We start from the raw sequence: 17,274 nt of genomic DNA on the forward strand, positions 1-17,274 counted from the left end.
AGTTGTTTTGGTGTTTGTTAGTTTGTTGTTGGTTTTTTTTTTTTTTTTTTTTTTTTTTTTTTTTTTGTGGAGGTGGTAGTGGTAGAGAGCTTGTCTGGTATGCATAAGGCTCTGGCTTTAATCCCAGCTGAGGTAGGCAAGAACTACCTCCGTTACCAAACCTGGCTGTCCCTGGCTGGCCACTCTTAGAATTTCCTTCTGAAACCTTTACTAAGTGATTATTATTATAGTGTGTGCAAAGAATGAAGGCCTGGCGGGTCGAGGAGACGAGGAGAGAGCAGGGCCAGACACAAAGTGCCTGAACTCTGTTGAGGTTCTTGCTTAGAGGTGAACCAGCAGAAATGTCCAAGCAAACTGGAGGGCATGGGTGCCGAGGGAAGCACGAGATGAACGGGAAAACACTAAGTGGTGATGCCTACATGCGTGATGAGCTAGAGAAACACACGGGGTGTTCTAGATGTTAGTGGCAGCGCAGATACCCACTTACCATCATTTTCACATTTTCTCTGTGATGGCTGGCTTTGAGTTCTTTTTCCTCCTGTTTTAACTTTCTAATTGCTGAGGACACAGGTATGTGCTACACTGGGCTCAAGTCCTCTTTAAAAAGACCTCAAAAAGCTTTCCTCAGTTTGGAAACATCCTAGCCTTGGCTAGCATTTCAGTGCTCTGTGGAACTTCACACAGAAAGAACAGGAGAAGCTACCAGTGGGACTTTCTAAACATATTTTGTTTTCCTTTTTAAATGTACAGTTAGTGTTCAGCACCCACATGTGAGGACATCAGATCCCCTGGAACTAGAAGTACAGACATTGTGAGCTGCCATGTGGCTGCTGGGAACTGAACCCGGGTCCTTCGGAAGAACAGTCAGTGAACATAACCGCTGAGCCATCTCTCCAGTCCCCTTTTTGTTTGTTTTTAAGAAATGGTCCCATGTAGTCTAGGCTGTCCAAAAACTGACTATGAAGCCAAGGACAACCTTGAATTTTTTTATTTTCTTACCACCATCTCTTTAGCTGGTATCACAGGAGTTGGCCAGTTGTGTGCAAAATGCTGGGGATTGAATTCAGAGTTTTGTACATGCTAGGTAAGCAATTTACTAACTAAGTGAAGTCAGACCCACTTAGGATAGTTCTGTATAAAACAGATTATTACAAGAGTAATGGGCACTCACCCTTGCTTGCAATGGAGCCTTCAAAGAACCCTTTGGACACAGTCAATAAGGGCCAGTTGGTATCCAATGGCATGATAGGTGCAGGTGGCTGAAGCAGCTTGGCATTAGGATCAATATCTGGGATCTGAGAGGCGGAATAGTAAAGATGGTGAACATGAATAGCTCTCATGAATCACACACAAAGGGTTATGCTGCTCCTCTCGACTTATCTCCTCTCCCCAACCCTTACTCTGGTAATTAGGTGATAGAGTAAAATTTATGATTTTAAATTATCCCAAGATGGGAATAAATCCTGTTATCAGAGACATCTGTGTAAATACTCACTGTCTCCTTCTCAGGGTCAAATGTCTCCTTCAGGCTCTCAGCTTCCTCATCCAAGCCATGTGTAGCAGCTGTGAGGTAGGCCAGGGATTCTACAGAAAACACAGGTTTGTGGTATGGTACATTTCTGAGAGAAGGTTAATTTGGTAGACTCCTGAGGAAGGGATGACCCCTGTCTCCTAGGATTCAAATGCATAATACCCAACCATAACTGTAGGCTAAAGTTGTTAATCAGCTTCTAATGAACAGAATATGTCAGAAGAGATGGAATATCACACCCAAGATTGGCTTACAACAAGTGTGGACTGTTTTGGGTGTCATCTTGTTAACCTGCAAGTGCCATGTTGTGAACTTTGTGATGGAGAAGGTAACATGGCAAGGTGATACCGTTTCTCAGACAAAAGGGAACAAAGACCCAAGGAATGCCCATACCCATGCACATGAGTGTGGAAATGAATTCTTCTCCTGTTGGGTCTCTGTGTGTCTGTAGTGCTGACAATACTCTGACTGCAGCTTTACAAAAGCTAAGGCACACCCTACTTGTGAGGGATGTTTGCTTTATTTATTAAAATTTTTTGTATATTTATTGTGTGTGAATATTTATGTGAGTCTCACAGCTCAGGGGTAAAGGCTAGAGGACAATCTGTCGGGAGTTGGTTCCCTTAGTTGTTTTCAAATATAACTTAGAAAGGAGCATTAGAAACCACAAATGTGGCAATCCTCTGAAACAGCCCAAGAAGTATGCCAACAAGATGGATAGAAAGGTAAAAGAGAAGAAACCTGAGGAGCTAAAAGAAAAAGCAAGGGGGAAGTAAGCAAACCTGGTCTATGCAGTGGGTTCCTGGCCAACCAAGGCTTTATAATGGGACTCTGTATTCTAAAAAAGTATCCAATAAAAAGAAACCTGTTTATTGTGCCTTATGACAGTGACCCTTGATTCCATTCCTACTGAAATACCTGAGTTCGTTGTCACAAGATCTCTTTCCACTTATCACTAGAAGTGTTATAATAGATCTAATACACATAACATGTTTGTCAAAATATGATTTTTAAAAGAACTAAAATCAAAAGATTCTTCTTTGGAAACTACATCACAAATGTTCCAGGTTTTAGAGATTTTCAGATTTTGTAATATTTGCATAGAAATTTCAGTCTGAGTATCCTCATCTGGAAATAGGAAATCTGGACCTTCAAGATGGCTCAATAAAGGCTCACCACCACGCCTGGCAGTCTGAGTTCAATCCCAGAAATACAGTAAGTGAAAGGAAAACCAACTCCCACAAGTTGTCCTTTAACTTACACACACACACACACACACACACACACACACACACACACACACACAATGTAGGAAGTCCTGATAAATACTTACTCTGCCCACAGTTCTTCAGGATTCGCACTCTCTCTGACACATCGCCCAGGTACAGGGCATTCTGATAATGGCCACTCATGTCCTTTCGGATTTCAGCTGCATTGAGTCAATGAGAGACCATCTTAAACCTTCTTTCAAAGATTTCTCTCCTCTGTTTACCTCCCTCCTTCCCTACAAGTTCCACACTTCCCACACACAGCTTTAGAGAGCTCACCAATCTTCATCATCTTTCGAAGTTTCTCCAGGTTGCCAGTAATAAGGTACAAGAAGGAAAGTTTGTCAAAGTTCTTGGTGCGCTGATAGCACATTTCTACAATCTGGTGATTGCCCTGTAACAGGGCCACTTCTCCCAACTTCTCCCAGCAGTTCTTGTCGTCCAGTGCTTTGGCTGCTTCTAGAGCAATCTAAAAAATTCCCATGGTCAGTGTTTAGCGTGGGCACTAGGACTCTAAACCAGCGGAGTCTATCAGAGCAATTGTCTCTAAAATTTCCCAAGGAATTCTCCACACTTACAATCACTACTTTCAAGCTACTTTTCTGGAGAATTTTATTTAAAGTGCGAAGCCTCCAAAGCTCCATAGTACAGTACAATCGCCTATCAGGTGTGTGCTCCAAAGAGCCCGAGCTCTGCTATCCTATTCCTTAGCTTTGAAGCTACATAGCTTTAGACAGGGCAGAAGAAGTAATAAAAGAAGGAGTGAAATACAGGACTGGAAAAGCAGCTTTCCTAAGCCCTTTCTGCTTCAAACAATGTCTGGGCCTCAACACTTCATAAATACTTCATCCAGCAAGACCAAGTGTTAAGGAAAAGGAGCAGAGTCTTTGGATTTCTAGCTATCTAGCTCTATCCTAGAAATTCTTAAATTCAGTTTGAAAATGGTAACAAGAGCCAAAATACTGGGCAGAAGAGACAAGAAGATGCAGAAACAGAAATAGCATCAGAAAAACTGCTCAATTTAAAGTAAAAATGCCCAAAATTCCACTCTGGCTAAAATGCAAGCCCATGATGATGGCACCTTCTGGGTCCAGCTTCTAGCACACTGTTAAGTTGCACTGGCCCTAAGCCTCCCCTTTCCCTACAGCTATCTGGGACTGACGACACATTCCTCTCACCTCAATGTTTCCACACTCCAGGGCCAGGCTGAAACGAGTTTTCTCATCCTTTACAAAATGCAACGCCACTTCAGGATAACCCTTCTTTTGGAGGTAAGCAATGATTGACTGGCCTACTAGTTTGGCGTTCCTCACCATGTGGAGTACCTAGACATTCGGTTTGGTAGGCAGGAAACAGATTACTCATGAGGAAAAAGGAACACTGCCTCCTTCAACACATTTGTTAGGTTGCTTTGCTTCATACCTCATCATACTTCCTGTTGATCAGGGCCAGTTTGAATTTGAACTCAGTGGGATCAATGGTGAGTACCCGAGGACGACACTCCCGGTCTAGGCAGTATACATTATTGCCCTTCACTCTTGTGACGTAGATAGGTAAATCCAGAGTTCGGATAATCCCATGGTCCCTAGAAACAGGGGATAAAAGGCACAATTTTCAGAAGGGAGAAAATCCAGTTTGTAACACAGATAGTATTTTCCCATCACCCTTTCATCAAGTGGTAAACACTGATACAGACAGGAGGTGTTTCAAAATGACTTTATTATTTCCTGTGACAGAACAGATGCTACAAACTTTTTATTTTTTGCAGTTTGAGAACTTGAGCCTTGGGCATTCTAGGAAAGCACATTACCAATGTGTAGCCTCCCTTCAAAAATAAAAAAAAACCTCATCACTATGCAGCGTAGACTTGCATACTGCAGTGATCCGTGGAGGTCAGAGCACAGCTCTGTGCAGTCAACTCTCTCCGTCTACCACACAGGGCTCTGGCGTCAAACTCAGGCTGTCGGGCTCACCCGCCATCTTTAACCTGCTGAGCTATCTAACTGGCCAGTCCTCTACAATTGTTTCCTTAAATTTCGAAATTCTTTTAATTTTATGTGTATGTTTTTACACAATGCAGGTGTGTGTGTGTTTGGGGGGGACAGCTAGGGAAAAACTCTCAGGACCTGGTTCTTTCCTGCCGCTTTGAGGAATCTGGGAATTGAACTCAGGTTGTCCAACCTTAGAGAAACTGCTTCTACCCACTGAATTAACACAGACAGAGACAAACACAGAAACACAGATACACATACACAGAAACACAGATACACATACACAGACACACACACACACGCACGTGCACACATACACACACACACACACACACACACAGAGAGAGAGAGAGAGAAAGAGAGAGAGAGAGAGAGAGAGAGAGAGAGAGAGACAGACAGACAGACAGACAGACAGACACCTAAAGACACCTTTAGCACAGTGACTGCAAGAAGCCACCTTCTCCCACTTTTTCCCAGATAATTAACTTACCCAGTGGTGACAGCATATTTGATGTGGTTGCTTGTGGTATAGATAAACACCCCACTTTCATCCCAGGCCCCACTCTTGACACGAATGTTCTCATGAATGTTACACAGAGCATCCAGCTTTCGGTTACAGATCACAATGGCTGTAAGAGGCAAAGGGCATGAGTGCTCTGTTGGACAGGATGAGTGCAGTAGACTGGCAGGGAGGAAATGGCCTCTAAGACGGTGGATATAATGAAACCTTACCATGCTTGGCCAGTAGTGCAACATGAGACATGTCTGCCGACCAGATAACATATTTCACCTTGGAAATCTTCACTGATGCCAGAGTTCTGGGATAGCAAGAGACAGGTAGTCACAAATAGGCCTAATTCCCTTGTCTCAAGCTATGACCTACGCCTATAGCGGTGAGCTAAAATGTTTTGGCTCACACTTTGCACTGCCTCTTCCTCATTCTCTGCCTCCCCATTCTCTCCTATTATTAGGCTTTTATTCTCTATCAATTTTTACCACTAGACTTACTAAGTTCTTTAAGAACAGGAACTGTGCTTTCCACTTTGTGTTCTTCTCATCCAAAGACCTAAACCCATTCTTTGTTCAGGGATGTACTGCAAAGATACTTAAATATGCAGCCCTTGCTACACTGCTGGAATGCATGCACACAGTGGGAGAATAGCCATGGAAAGGGAAAAGGAATCACACCGTCTTGCAGTTAGTTGAGTGTATAAGAAGCAGTGAAGCCATGTGGCAAGCTTAGAAAAAAGCCCCTATTGAAGAACCCCACCCTCCCTCATTACAAGTTTGTCTGTCAGGGGCATCTGTCATGTTACCGCTTCTGCTGGACGTCAAAGAGTGTGATGGAATCTGCATCCCGAAGCAGGAGGTTGCCTGTACCAGCGTAGAAGATTTCATCACAGTTAGGCACCTGGATTTTCTTTGTGATCTCATTTTTCAGGTTTTTAATCAGAAGCTGAAATGGGTATTGGTAGAGTTACGACAAGTGAATAAAAAAGAAAATAGCTAATGATGTCCCTCAGCAATTGCTTCTTTAGAAAGAAGTTTTTCCCCTGTGCAAGTCATTTATACATCAGGTTGATTACTAAGACTCTCTCGAGGGCCTCTCAATATTCTTTCTTTTCTTTTCTTTCTTCTTTCTCTCTTTCCCTTCCTTCCTTTCTTTCTATGTGTATGTGTCTATGCATCTGTGTGTTCACTCAAATGTGTGGGTACATATAAGTCATGGTGCCCAAGTGTGTGGATCAGAGGACAAATTGAAGAACTCAGTTCTCCCCTCTTACATGGGACCCAGGGACTGAATGAATTTAGGTCATCTACTTTGGTGATAAGGGTCCTTACCCACCAAGACATCTCACTAGCCTCTCACCTCTCTCTCTCTCTCTCTCTCTCTCTCTCTCTCTCTCTCTCTCTCTCTCGCTCTCTCTCTCTCTCTCTCTTTCTCCCTCTCCCTCTCTCTCTCTCTCAAAGAAAGAGAGCTGGAGAGATGGCTCAGTGGTTAGGAGCACTTACTTCTCTTCCAGAGGTCTGAGTTCAATTCCTAGCAACCACATGGTGGCTCACAACCCTCTGTAATGGGATCTGATGCCCTCTTCTGGTGTCTGAGGACAGCTACAGTGTACTCACATGGAAAAAATAAGATCCTAAAATGGGGGTTGGAGGGGCTAGAGAAATGGCTCAACAACTGAGAGCACTGGGTGCTCTTCCAGAAAACCCAGGTTTAAATGTCAGCACCCACATGGCAGCTTACAACTGTCTGTAACTCCAGCTATAGGGGACCTAATACCCTTACACAGACATACGTGCAGGGAAAATATGAATGTACATAAAAAGAAAAGAAAAGAAGTCCTAAGAGGCTGGGCCACTTGGGAGGCTGAGGTAGGATTATAAATTCTGCAGCCCTGTCTTGGCTACAGAGTGAAAGCTCATTCTCAGTCTAGGCAGCTCCTCACCAGTCTCAGTGAGAGCCTCAAAATTACACAAAAGAACAAGTTAAAATGAAAGCTGAGGATATAGTTCAGTGGTAGAGTACTCATCTTACATGAACAAGGCCCAAAATTCAATCCCCTGTACTTAAAATAAGCTAGCAAACAAAAAAAGATAATCAACTAAAATCTGAGTTTCTCAATCAACTAGAAAGAAAATATCCAAGGTTTAAACTTTTGTTGAGTATTTAATGGAAGATACTTGCTTATCTTGCATTGAGCCTATCACATTTTATTAATATATGTACTTATGTATGCATTTCTCCTCCCAGGTACTGGAATTAAAGGTGTGTATCACCATCTGGCTCTCTAAATCTATTACATTTTAAATACCAATTAGGGGACTTGGACAAGGAGGAAAATCTCCCTCTCATCTAATCTGTATACGTAAAATCTGATGGTTTCTCCAGGTTCAGAAGCCAGAGGCCTAGTAATACTAACCTAACCAAATCAACTTTCCCTTGCCAAGGTGTTAGTCTATGACTAAGGCTGGAGGGAGACCCAGTACCCAAGGATCACAACTGCTCAAGACTAAGAAAAAAACTGTTCTTTATTATACAGTATGAACCACCATTGTACTCCCTAAATTGGTTTCCACTTACCGAATGCATTCGATCTAGGACAGCGAACCGATTTCGAGCAACCCAAACCGCTGTCAGGCCTGAGGATCGTTTCCCTTCAGGGGCTGAGGAGAACAAAACCAAAGTGTGGGAGCATGTGGTGAGCCACTAGCAGGTGACAGAGTCAGGTGCCATGGAGCTGCCATTTTGGCTTTGCCAGTTCAGCTGCTTCCTAACTAATTCAGCCATAACCTCAGGCTATTGTCAGTGACTTTATCCCATCCATTCCCTCCAAACTCCAGCCCCCAACCCCTGCCAAGCCTCTTATCTCTAGGCCAAGGGCTGCATTTCAGCCAGCACCACATACTGGCAGAAATGCTGCCCATCTTGAGAGACAGCACACTCCATCAAGCTAACGAGCAGAGTCTTCCTAGCCAAGCTGAGGCACAGCAAGCAGCCTGTCAAAGTCTAAGACCTCCTATCTACACATGCTGGAGAAATGACAGAACCCAACCCCAGGTCGCAGCTGTTCTGCTGCTTTTAACATGCTAATGTAGGACTCCCGCTCAGGCAGGGTGGGACACAGCACTTCCAGCTAAATCTTGACAGGCTCAGAGCTGGGCAACACAGCATCAAGCTGTTGCTCCTGAATGTCAATTCACTATTATCACCCTGAGGAGAGCTATAAAATGTTCCTAGGTTTGCAACTGATTACAATTTTGAAAAAGATACTCTACTCTCTGAGAAACTTGTAAAGAATATATTGAAACAGTCTTATCTGTTTTAGCAGTGGAACAACAACAAAAAAAAAACAAAAAACAAAAAACAAAAAACAAAAAACAAAAAAAAAAAAAAAAAAAACAACCAGAACATGGTGGCCAGACCTGTTTTGTACTCCTCGGATACCTGGAGTGCCAAAGAAGTTACAAAACAAAATTACTACTCCAGCTTCTGCTTTCTACTTTCTGGTGTCCATCACTAGATCACACCTTTGTAATTATTATCCCTCCCAAAGGATGGAGAACAAAAGTTCTAGTAATTGTTAACAGATATGGAAAAACAATGAAACCCAAGCTGGACTGGGCAGCATCAAACCACAGGGTTAGTTGAGAAGGCCTAACCGATTACTTTGTGAAGGAGACTGCTCTATGGACCCCAAACACATACAGGTCTCCTGCTTCTCTCCTCATCTCACTCTAAGCACACTTACAAGGCTGAAATGAGTTAGCATAATGTATAATTTCCATTACATTCCATTTTGCAGAACTTTGGAGGATATCCAAATCAAAATGTACTAGTAAAAGGGAGAGTCTGTGGAATAAACTTCAGACTGGGTAAGGCCTGAAAACCCACTGGAAGAACTGCATTGAAAAGAACATAAATGAGATTCCAATCCATCCACAGAATGTTCTGTCAGCAAGTTCTAATAGTAAGGGTGTCAACAAGGGATGGTGGTGATGAAAGAGGCAGGCAGGGGTCTCAGCTGGATCCTGGGATCCCAGGTGGGTCATGGGGCTGTGAGCAGCCTCATCTTTTTGACAAGCAAAAGGAAGCAAATCGGATCTGGATATAGATAGGAGAGTATAAATTCCCACTCCCAGGATGAGACACTGCAAGACTGGAGCCACATTTTTAAATAAATGAAACTACCAGGGTGAAAGTCATATGAGCTGACAATAATCTAGGGTAACATGCTGTGCTGAAAGAGAAAATGGAGAGTTTCTAATAACCAAATTATAAAATATATATATCTAGCTGGGGTAATAAAATGGAGGCAGAGCATGAATATTTCACACCACAATTGCCTCTGGTGCAACTGTCAGCAGCACCTGCCAACAGACAAGAGTGATACAGCCATGGCCTAGGGATGGGAGATGCAGAACCTGAAAAGAAGGGAGGCTATGGCGAGGAGAGCTGGAAGCAACATGGAGGAGACAAACAGCACCTACCATCAGGATTCTGGGAGTCTGCATCTTTGGGGATGGTGTACAGATCATAGGTACTATTTTCTAAATTGCTTGCTCTCTGTAGAGGAAAAGTGGAAACATGTTTAGTGAGCAGCACTGAAATACTGGTTTTTCCTGACAGAAAAGACATTCTTCCCACTTCCCCTACCTGCACCCAGAGGGTATCTGAGTGATTTTCTCATGTAAGAATTACAGTGCTGTTAGCCAAACAACTAAGCACTGATGGCACTCTGTTCTTTATCCTCTAAAAAATGCAAATATTATCTGACTAAAACCCAAGATTTCTCTCTATTCCACAAATTAGAAGATGATGAACCTGATGTCTCATTTGATTACACTTGTCACGTTAAAAAGAAAACAAAACAGATCTAAGAAGACATTCAAGAAAATCATCAAAAGAATATGGTAGTGTTAAACAGGAAAGGAAATTCTATATGAAAAGTTATCCAGGGAACAGTTTTCATCCAGCCACCTCGGTCCTAAAGTTAGAATGACATTGCTTCATTTTTCTGCAAACTGTGCGGCAGGAAACAAGGAGGGCTCTGATAACTCTGAAGGTAAATTCCCTGAAAAGAATGGTCTTTCCCACATGAGTCTCCTATGTTCACCCAAGCAGAAGGACAGAAAGGCCCTCTTCTGCACAACGAACACATGCCAAGGTGTCTTCTCATCACCTCACAACCCCTAATAGGTTATGACAACTAAAGCCATCTAGTTTGAGCCTCTGAGTGTCTACTGTGTTATCTTTCAAAATGTCCAGTAATAGCTCTAACAGAAAAAAACGACAACTTGCTTAGCAGGTGCCCACATGTTTAATTTTCAGTACCAGAAAAAAGATTTTAAGAGGCCATTAGAGGGCAGTAAATTACTAACAAAAACTAAGGCAAACCTACAGAGACTCCATAATTACTTACGGTGCACAGCAGCACTGCATTTTCAGCTGGATTGTATGACATATTGAACACTGGAAACTTAGAACCACTAGATAAAGAGGAAGAAATAGAATAGGGGTAAGAATAGAGAATTTATCCCTTCAAGTCTACATACTCAGAACATGTATACTCACCACTTCTGTACTAAGAAAATAGATATTGATTGTATTTTTTCTCTTTTCATTAAAACTTGACTAATTAGTTCAAACGGCAAAGCATAACACACGTTACATTGTCATCAGAGGTGGCGCGCGGCAATGGTTCTGCATGGTACAAACAGCTACGCATAGCTGCAGTGGACACCACAGAGTAGTGTGATATGATTTCTCTGCCTGTTTTCTGTCCCTGGGACTGTTCACATGAACCCTTCTTTCTGCCGCAGTGAAGCTAGCGGGTGGTTATCAACCCCGAATACCAGTGTTTGCTACCATGAATGTTTCAGCATGCTGCAGCTGGCATTCCAAAGCTCCTCTGACCAGGCATCCCAGAGGTTATCAAAGCCAGAGTTAACAGTTCTGCTTTTCAGGGTGATAGTACTTCGCTGTAAAGGTAGAGTTATGATAAACTGCAACTCTTCTAAAAATCTTCATTATTTTCTTACTGTTCTGTACTATAGTCATTTAGGTCTATCACCGCTCTCTGCCACAAGGTTCCTCAAGGCAAAGGCAAAAAGTTTTATTACCAAATTGGGCTACTCTCTACCAAGAACTTTCTGTAATCTGCAAGAGATTTTGCAGGCATCAGTAGTAGGCTATCCTCACCACAGGGTCACTAGCAGTCCCAAGAGGGGCCTTTCATTCTCCTCATAGACACCTCTGAATCTGTCATAAAGGGATTTAAATTGAGGCGGTTTAGCCAATGGGGAGTCCATATCTAATAGCTAAGGTCCAAAAGGTTGGTTTAAAGAGCCCTGCTTGAGGACAGGACATTATGACAACAGATAAAAGGATTTGGAGGAGAAGTAAGTCAGACTTGCCTCCTCAACTGCATCACAGCTACGTCTTTGGAGCTGTTGAAATCCAGCTGACGGAGGAACCGGTCCTTCACATAATGCAGCATATTGCCATGAACAGCATAGGCTGGACGCTCACGTTCCAGCTTAAATACAATCATTCCACCATCGTGGCCTAGAGAACAGAGGAAACAATTGGCTGAAGGCAAAAAGGATTGCTAGAAATAGGCGATACACAAGGATGATTATGTTCACATGTTAAAAGGGTAAGGGGCATCTACTATGGCTTGGAGATGGATTGTGCCTCAGGGTTCATGTGGAGAGGCTTGGTATGTGATACTGAGGTGCTAGAATCTTTAAGAGATGAGGCTTACTGAAATGTCAGTAGGCCATTAGAGGAGCACTCTGGGATTAATGTCCTCTTAGGATTCAGGTTGGTAACCTGGGGAGAATGTTGATATACAGAGAGTATCCTGAATTTGCTCTCAATTGTGGCCTGGTCATATGATTCTCTCTCTCTCTCTCTCTCTCTCTCTCTCTCTCTCTCTCTCTCTCTCTCTCTCTCTCTCTCTCTCTCCCTCCCTCCCTCCCTCCCTCCCACCTCCCCCTCTCCCTTCATGATGCTCAGTGTCAAACTGTGACTGAGCCAAAGGAACCCTTACCAAAGGACAAATGGTTGGGATTGTTCCATCTTGGATTTGCAACCTCCAAAATGGTGAATAAAATGCCCTCCCCCTTTTTTATTTTATATCCACATGTAAGTGCCTACAGTCCATGTACACACTATATAAGCTTGGTGCTGGGAAAGCCAAAGAGGGCATCAGATCCTCTAAAACTAGAGTTACCGGAAGCTGTAAAAGACACCATGTGGGTGTTGGGAACAGAGCTTTAGTCCTCTGTTGGAGTGCTGAGCCATCTCTCCAGACCCCCAAATTCCCCCACCCCGTTTTGGTTTCTCTGTGTAGCCCTGGCTATTCTGGAAGTTGCTCTATAAACCAGGCTGTCCTCACAGCCACTACTGCACAGCTCAAATTCCTTTTTTAAATAACACAGTATGAAGTATTTTGCTACAGCTATAAAAAACAGTAATAAACATTGCTAAACTCAGTTTTAGAACCATTTCCAAATAGTTTCCTGTCAGTCGTCTCCCTGACCTCTCTTCTCCTTCTTTAACCCAGGAACCTCACACAAACTAGGAATGCAGCCTGTGACAGCAGTCTCCCTTTTCATTCACTTTCGCTTCTCTGATGCTCACTATAAACCCATGGGCCACCACTGTCACCACCCTCCTTTGGCTTGACTTTTTACTCAAGGCATCTTCAAACACATCACTTTCTATACTTACAGTTTACAGACCATCTTCCTTAAAGCTCCACCAAGACAGAATGTTTTATGCACTGATCCTACACCAGCATCCAGAGTATAGACTGATATTTTATTACGTATTTGACAAATGAATGAATTAGACTTGGCATCTACTTTCTCACTCTGAACTCTAAATGTTCAATATTAGTTTCCTATGAGCTCCTAAAAGCACATCAAAGAGAATGAGCTTAAGGTTAAACAGATCTTGGTAGTGAACAACACTACAGAGCAGCATCTCCCAAGAGAGATAAGAATAATTAGGTAGCTCTGAAATTTCGGCTTCTCTTTGTTTTCCTATTACCACTTACAAGAGACAAAGCTAACAAAGAACCACTTTAAAATCTTATAAACTTTCAACTAAATCAGAGGAGTGAGAAGAAGTGGTCCTTACCTGCTGCAAAGAGGTTAAGATTGGGATGGGCAGCTAGGACCCAGAATCGATCATGATCCCTACGGAAAGTCTGAACCCCAGTCCTAGGAAATCAAAAGGTACCCAGAGAAAAATGTTAGTTAAAAGTCTTCGGTACAGCACAGACAAGAAAAACGAATGGTGTGGAGGTGACTGTCAAAGTGCACAGCTACAAGAACAGTGGGAAGGCTTCACACTAACCAAGGACTGGGACGAGCCAGTTTCTCTCTCATCATCTCCCACCATACTTTTAGTTCCCTTTTACCTCTTTAGCTGAACAATGAAGGGAAGAAGAACATACTCAAATTTAGAGAAAAAGAATACTTGGAGATTTCTACCTAATAAATATTGTTGATATTTTAGTCTCTAATGGTTTTTGTTATTGTTGTTGTTTTTCTTTTTCAGTAGCAGGGATTACACTTAGGACCTCATGCATGATAGGCAAGCACTTTTACCACTAAGCCATATACTCTTAAAATTTTGTAACACAGGACTTGATTTTTCTTTATCCTGAAGAGAAAAATATTCTAATTTTTTCTTTCCTTTTATAGATATTAGTATTGTATAAAGTGTGTGTGTGCATGTGCATGCATGTGTCTACACATGTGTAGAAGACAGAGGACAGCTTTTTGGGAAATGTCCCTCTTCTACTATAGATTAGGAATTAAAGCAGGTCATCAGGCTAATGTGGAAAGTAATTTTTCTTTCTTTGTCTGCTGAGCCATCTCACCAGCCTTTTCTAAAACTTTTTGAGATAGGCTCTCAGGTAGCCAAGGCTGGCCTCCATCTCACTATGCAGATGAGTCTGACCTGACCCTCCTGCCAACACCCTCTTGCTGACACTACAGGTGTGTGCTGCTATGTTTGGTTTCTAATCTAATTTTCAAAGACAAAGAATGAGACAAAGAAAGGGTCCTTCTCTTGTGTTCACATGACATAAATAATTCCCTTACCGCTTAGACATATCCCAGACTCGAATACTCTTATCCTCAGAATTGCTGAGGATCAACTCTTGGCGAGGGTGAAAGACAGCACAAGACACGTTGTTGTAATGGCCACGGCAGGTGTCAACCTCCCATGCCTTTGATTCTGAAGAACAAAAGGAATTGTTATCACAATTCTCTATAATAACTCTGGGATCTATAGATCCAATATCCTTTCTTTACATTTTTTTTATTTGTGTTATTTGTATGTGTGTTTGTGCATCTGAGTAGAGTACCTGTGGAGGCCAGAAGCAGCCTTGATTCCCCTGGAGCTGAAGTAACAGATGGCTGTGAGCTGCCTGACACAGGTCCTAGGAACCAAACTCAGCCCTCTGTGGGTCCACTGAGCAATCTCTAACCCCAATTTTTTGAGAGACAGGTTTTGCTGTACAGCCCAGGCTGGTCTTGTACTTTGATCCTTCTGCCTCAGCATGCATGCGGATGCTGCAAGGCTATACCATCATGTATAACTGCGGTGCTCTTTTAACCAAGTGCTAAGCACTACTGCAAAATGCCTAATTATTTCCAAGATTGGAAAATGTTTTCCATAAGCTTCTTCCTCTTTATTACTTTGTTGTCACTTGAACCTCCAAATCCCCCACCCCCTTTTTTGAGGCAAGACAAGGTTTTGCTGTTGCTCAGGCTAGCTTTGAACTCCTAAGATGAGTAATTGCACTTCCTCAGCCGCTTGCATAGTCGAGCTACCTCAGCTCCAAAATTCCTATTTTTCTGTGCATCTCTGTTTTTATTATGTGCCCCTACTGACTGTAACATCTATATTACACAATTAATTATGCTCCTGTTATATTTTATTCTCATAGTATATGTATTACTTGCTGACAGTTGAGAACAAATATAAACTCTGTAGCACTGGAGTTGTGAGTCACAATAACATAAATAAGGTCCTGAACACAGTCAGGAATAAAGTACTTACTATTTGTCACATGAGTTTTCACTCTTGACTAAGCACATGTCCCTCAAAATCAACACTGCCATGGGTGTGGAGGGGGGAGGAAGAGACTATGACCATGCAGTTAGTAATAGCAGTAAATAATCAACTAAGGCATAAGGCAGAAAACAGGTCAAAGTCCAGAAGAACACCTGGCTACTTTCCCTTGCTGGCCAGTCACTTTCTTGGATACGGCAACATCGCCAGTACCTTACTCACCATTCATACGCCAGATCTTCACTTGCCGGTCATCTGCCCCAGATACAATAAGGGGCATAGTCGGGTGGAAGGCAGCCCAGTTTACTCCACGGTCATGACCCTGTTAAAACGAGAGAAAACGTGGGTCTTCTAAAACAGCTTTAAAAACACAATCCAAAGAAAACCATGTTGGTGATTATAATAAAATGTATGTTTCTTTTTCTGTGATGTGAGCAATCAAACTCAGGGCCTTCCAGGTACAAAGCCAGTACTCTACCACTGACCTACTTCCCAGCCCTCTGAAATACTTTTCAAGTACTTCCCAGCCCTCTGAAATACTTTTCAAGTAAAAAGGTTTAAGTGACTGTGCCTCTGTAAGATTCACTTCTTGTTTTATTTTTCATCTGATTTTTTTTTTTTTTTTTTTTTTTTTTTTGTAACAAACATTTGTTTGGTTTTTGGCTTACTGTAAAACTTTGGACATTAGAATAACCATGTCAACATGTCCAATATTACTTCAGATTCTCATGGGATGTTGCAAACATTTCCACCAGGAAATTCGGCTTTATTCATAGGTAGGTTTTTCCATACTTTTTACTTCTCTATATATTTTTTGAGAAGTTTCTTTTTAATTAATTTATTTTATTTATATGAGTACACTATAGCTGTCTTCAGACACACCAGTAGAGGACATCAGATCCCATTATAGATAGTTGTTGGGAATTGAACTCAGAACCTCTGAAAGAGCAGTCAGTGCTCTTAACTGCTGAGCCTTTTCTCCAGCCCCCTATATGTTTTGTTTTTTGTTTTTTGGGTTTTTTTTGTTTTGTTTTGTTTTGTTTTGTTTTTAAATCTTACTTTCTTTCTCTTTTTTTTTAACAAGATTTATTTTATGTATGTAAACACATCGTAGCTGTCTTCAGATACACCAGAAGAGGGCATCGGATCCCATTACAGATGGTTATGAGCTACCATGTGGTTGCTGGGAATTGAACTCAGGACATCTGGAAGAGCAGTCAGTGTAACCACTGAGCCATCTCTCCGGCCCCTTATATGTTTTATTTTTACAGGTAACTGTAATGTCTTAAGTATAAAGACTTATAAGCTAATGGCTAAATTCTCAAACTATGATCTGGAATCCCTAGAAAGACTCCAAGATCCCACTGGAAAATCTACATGTACAAAGCTATTTTCTAAATCCTATTAAGATTTTATTTGCCTTTATCGTTCTTATCTATGACTACACAGTGGAGTTTTTCACAGGATAATAGGTAATGACATCATTGCTCTGACAGCTAATAAAATGCATGCTTGACAAAGTCCACGTTTTTAAAGGTTCTCGGGTTTAGGCTGGAGGTGTCATCCAATGGTAGGCCATGTGTACAAAAATCAAAAACAAAGGGCTGCAGAGATGGCTCATTGGTTAGGAGTACTGACTGCTCTTACAAATGACCCATGTTTGGTTCCAAGCACCCAGATATGACTTATAACTGTTTGTAACTTCAGTCCCAAGGGATCTGGTGCCCTCTTATGGCCTCTGAAGGTACCAGATATTCACATGGTACATGATACACATGAAAGTAAAATATTCCTATACATAAAAATAAACTGATTAAATTAAAAGAAAGTTCATTTCAAATATGGCTAAAATTGACAGGTGTAACACATACAAATACACTGAGA

General features: G+C 42.0%; 1 protein-coding gene across 2 annotated transcripts in view; it reads right to left on the reverse strand.

The window, feature by feature from the left end:
* The window catches only part of COPA (COPI coat complex subunit alpha), a 41,155-nt gene that overhangs the window by 5,737 nt on the left and 18,144 nt on the right, over positions 1-17,274 (reverse strand). Inside the window, exons 8-23 of one of the 2 annotated variants that reach the window (XM_080939401.1) lie at positions 15,613-15,712; positions 14,415-14,550; positions 13,444-13,526; positions 11,712-11,862; positions 10,718-10,784; positions 9,786-9,861; positions 7,879-7,961; positions 6,107-6,246; positions 5,523-5,608; positions 5,281-5,419; positions 4,222-4,384; positions 3,978-4,124; positions 3,079-3,268; positions 2,865-2,960; positions 1,496-1,584; positions 1,172-1,295 (exon numbers count right to left, since the gene is read on the reverse strand). In XM_080939401.1, coding sequence (XP_080795527.1) covers positions 1,172-1,295; positions 1,496-1,584; positions 2,865-2,960; positions 3,079-3,268; positions 3,978-4,124; positions 4,222-4,384; positions 5,281-5,419; positions 5,523-5,608; positions 6,107-6,246; positions 7,879-7,961; positions 9,786-9,861; positions 10,718-10,784; positions 11,712-11,862; positions 13,444-13,526; positions 14,415-14,550; positions 15,613-15,712 — 1,870 coding nt within the window. Of the gene's footprint in view, positions 1-1,171; positions 1,296-1,495; positions 1,585-2,864; positions 2,961-3,078; positions 3,269-3,977; positions 4,125-4,221; positions 4,385-5,280; positions 5,447-5,522; positions 5,609-6,106; positions 6,247-7,878; positions 7,962-9,785; positions 9,862-10,717; positions 10,785-11,711; positions 11,863-13,443; positions 13,527-14,414; positions 14,551-15,612; positions 15,713-17,274 lie in introns of both variants that reach the window. The other variant, XM_080939400.1, reaches the window with a different exon arrangement.

The sequence above is a fragment of the Micromys minutus genome, assembly GCF_963924665.1.
Source record: "Micromys minutus genome assembly, chromosome: 1".
Taxonomy (NCBI): Eukaryota; Metazoa; Chordata; class Mammalia; order Rodentia; family Muridae; genus Micromys; species Micromys minutus.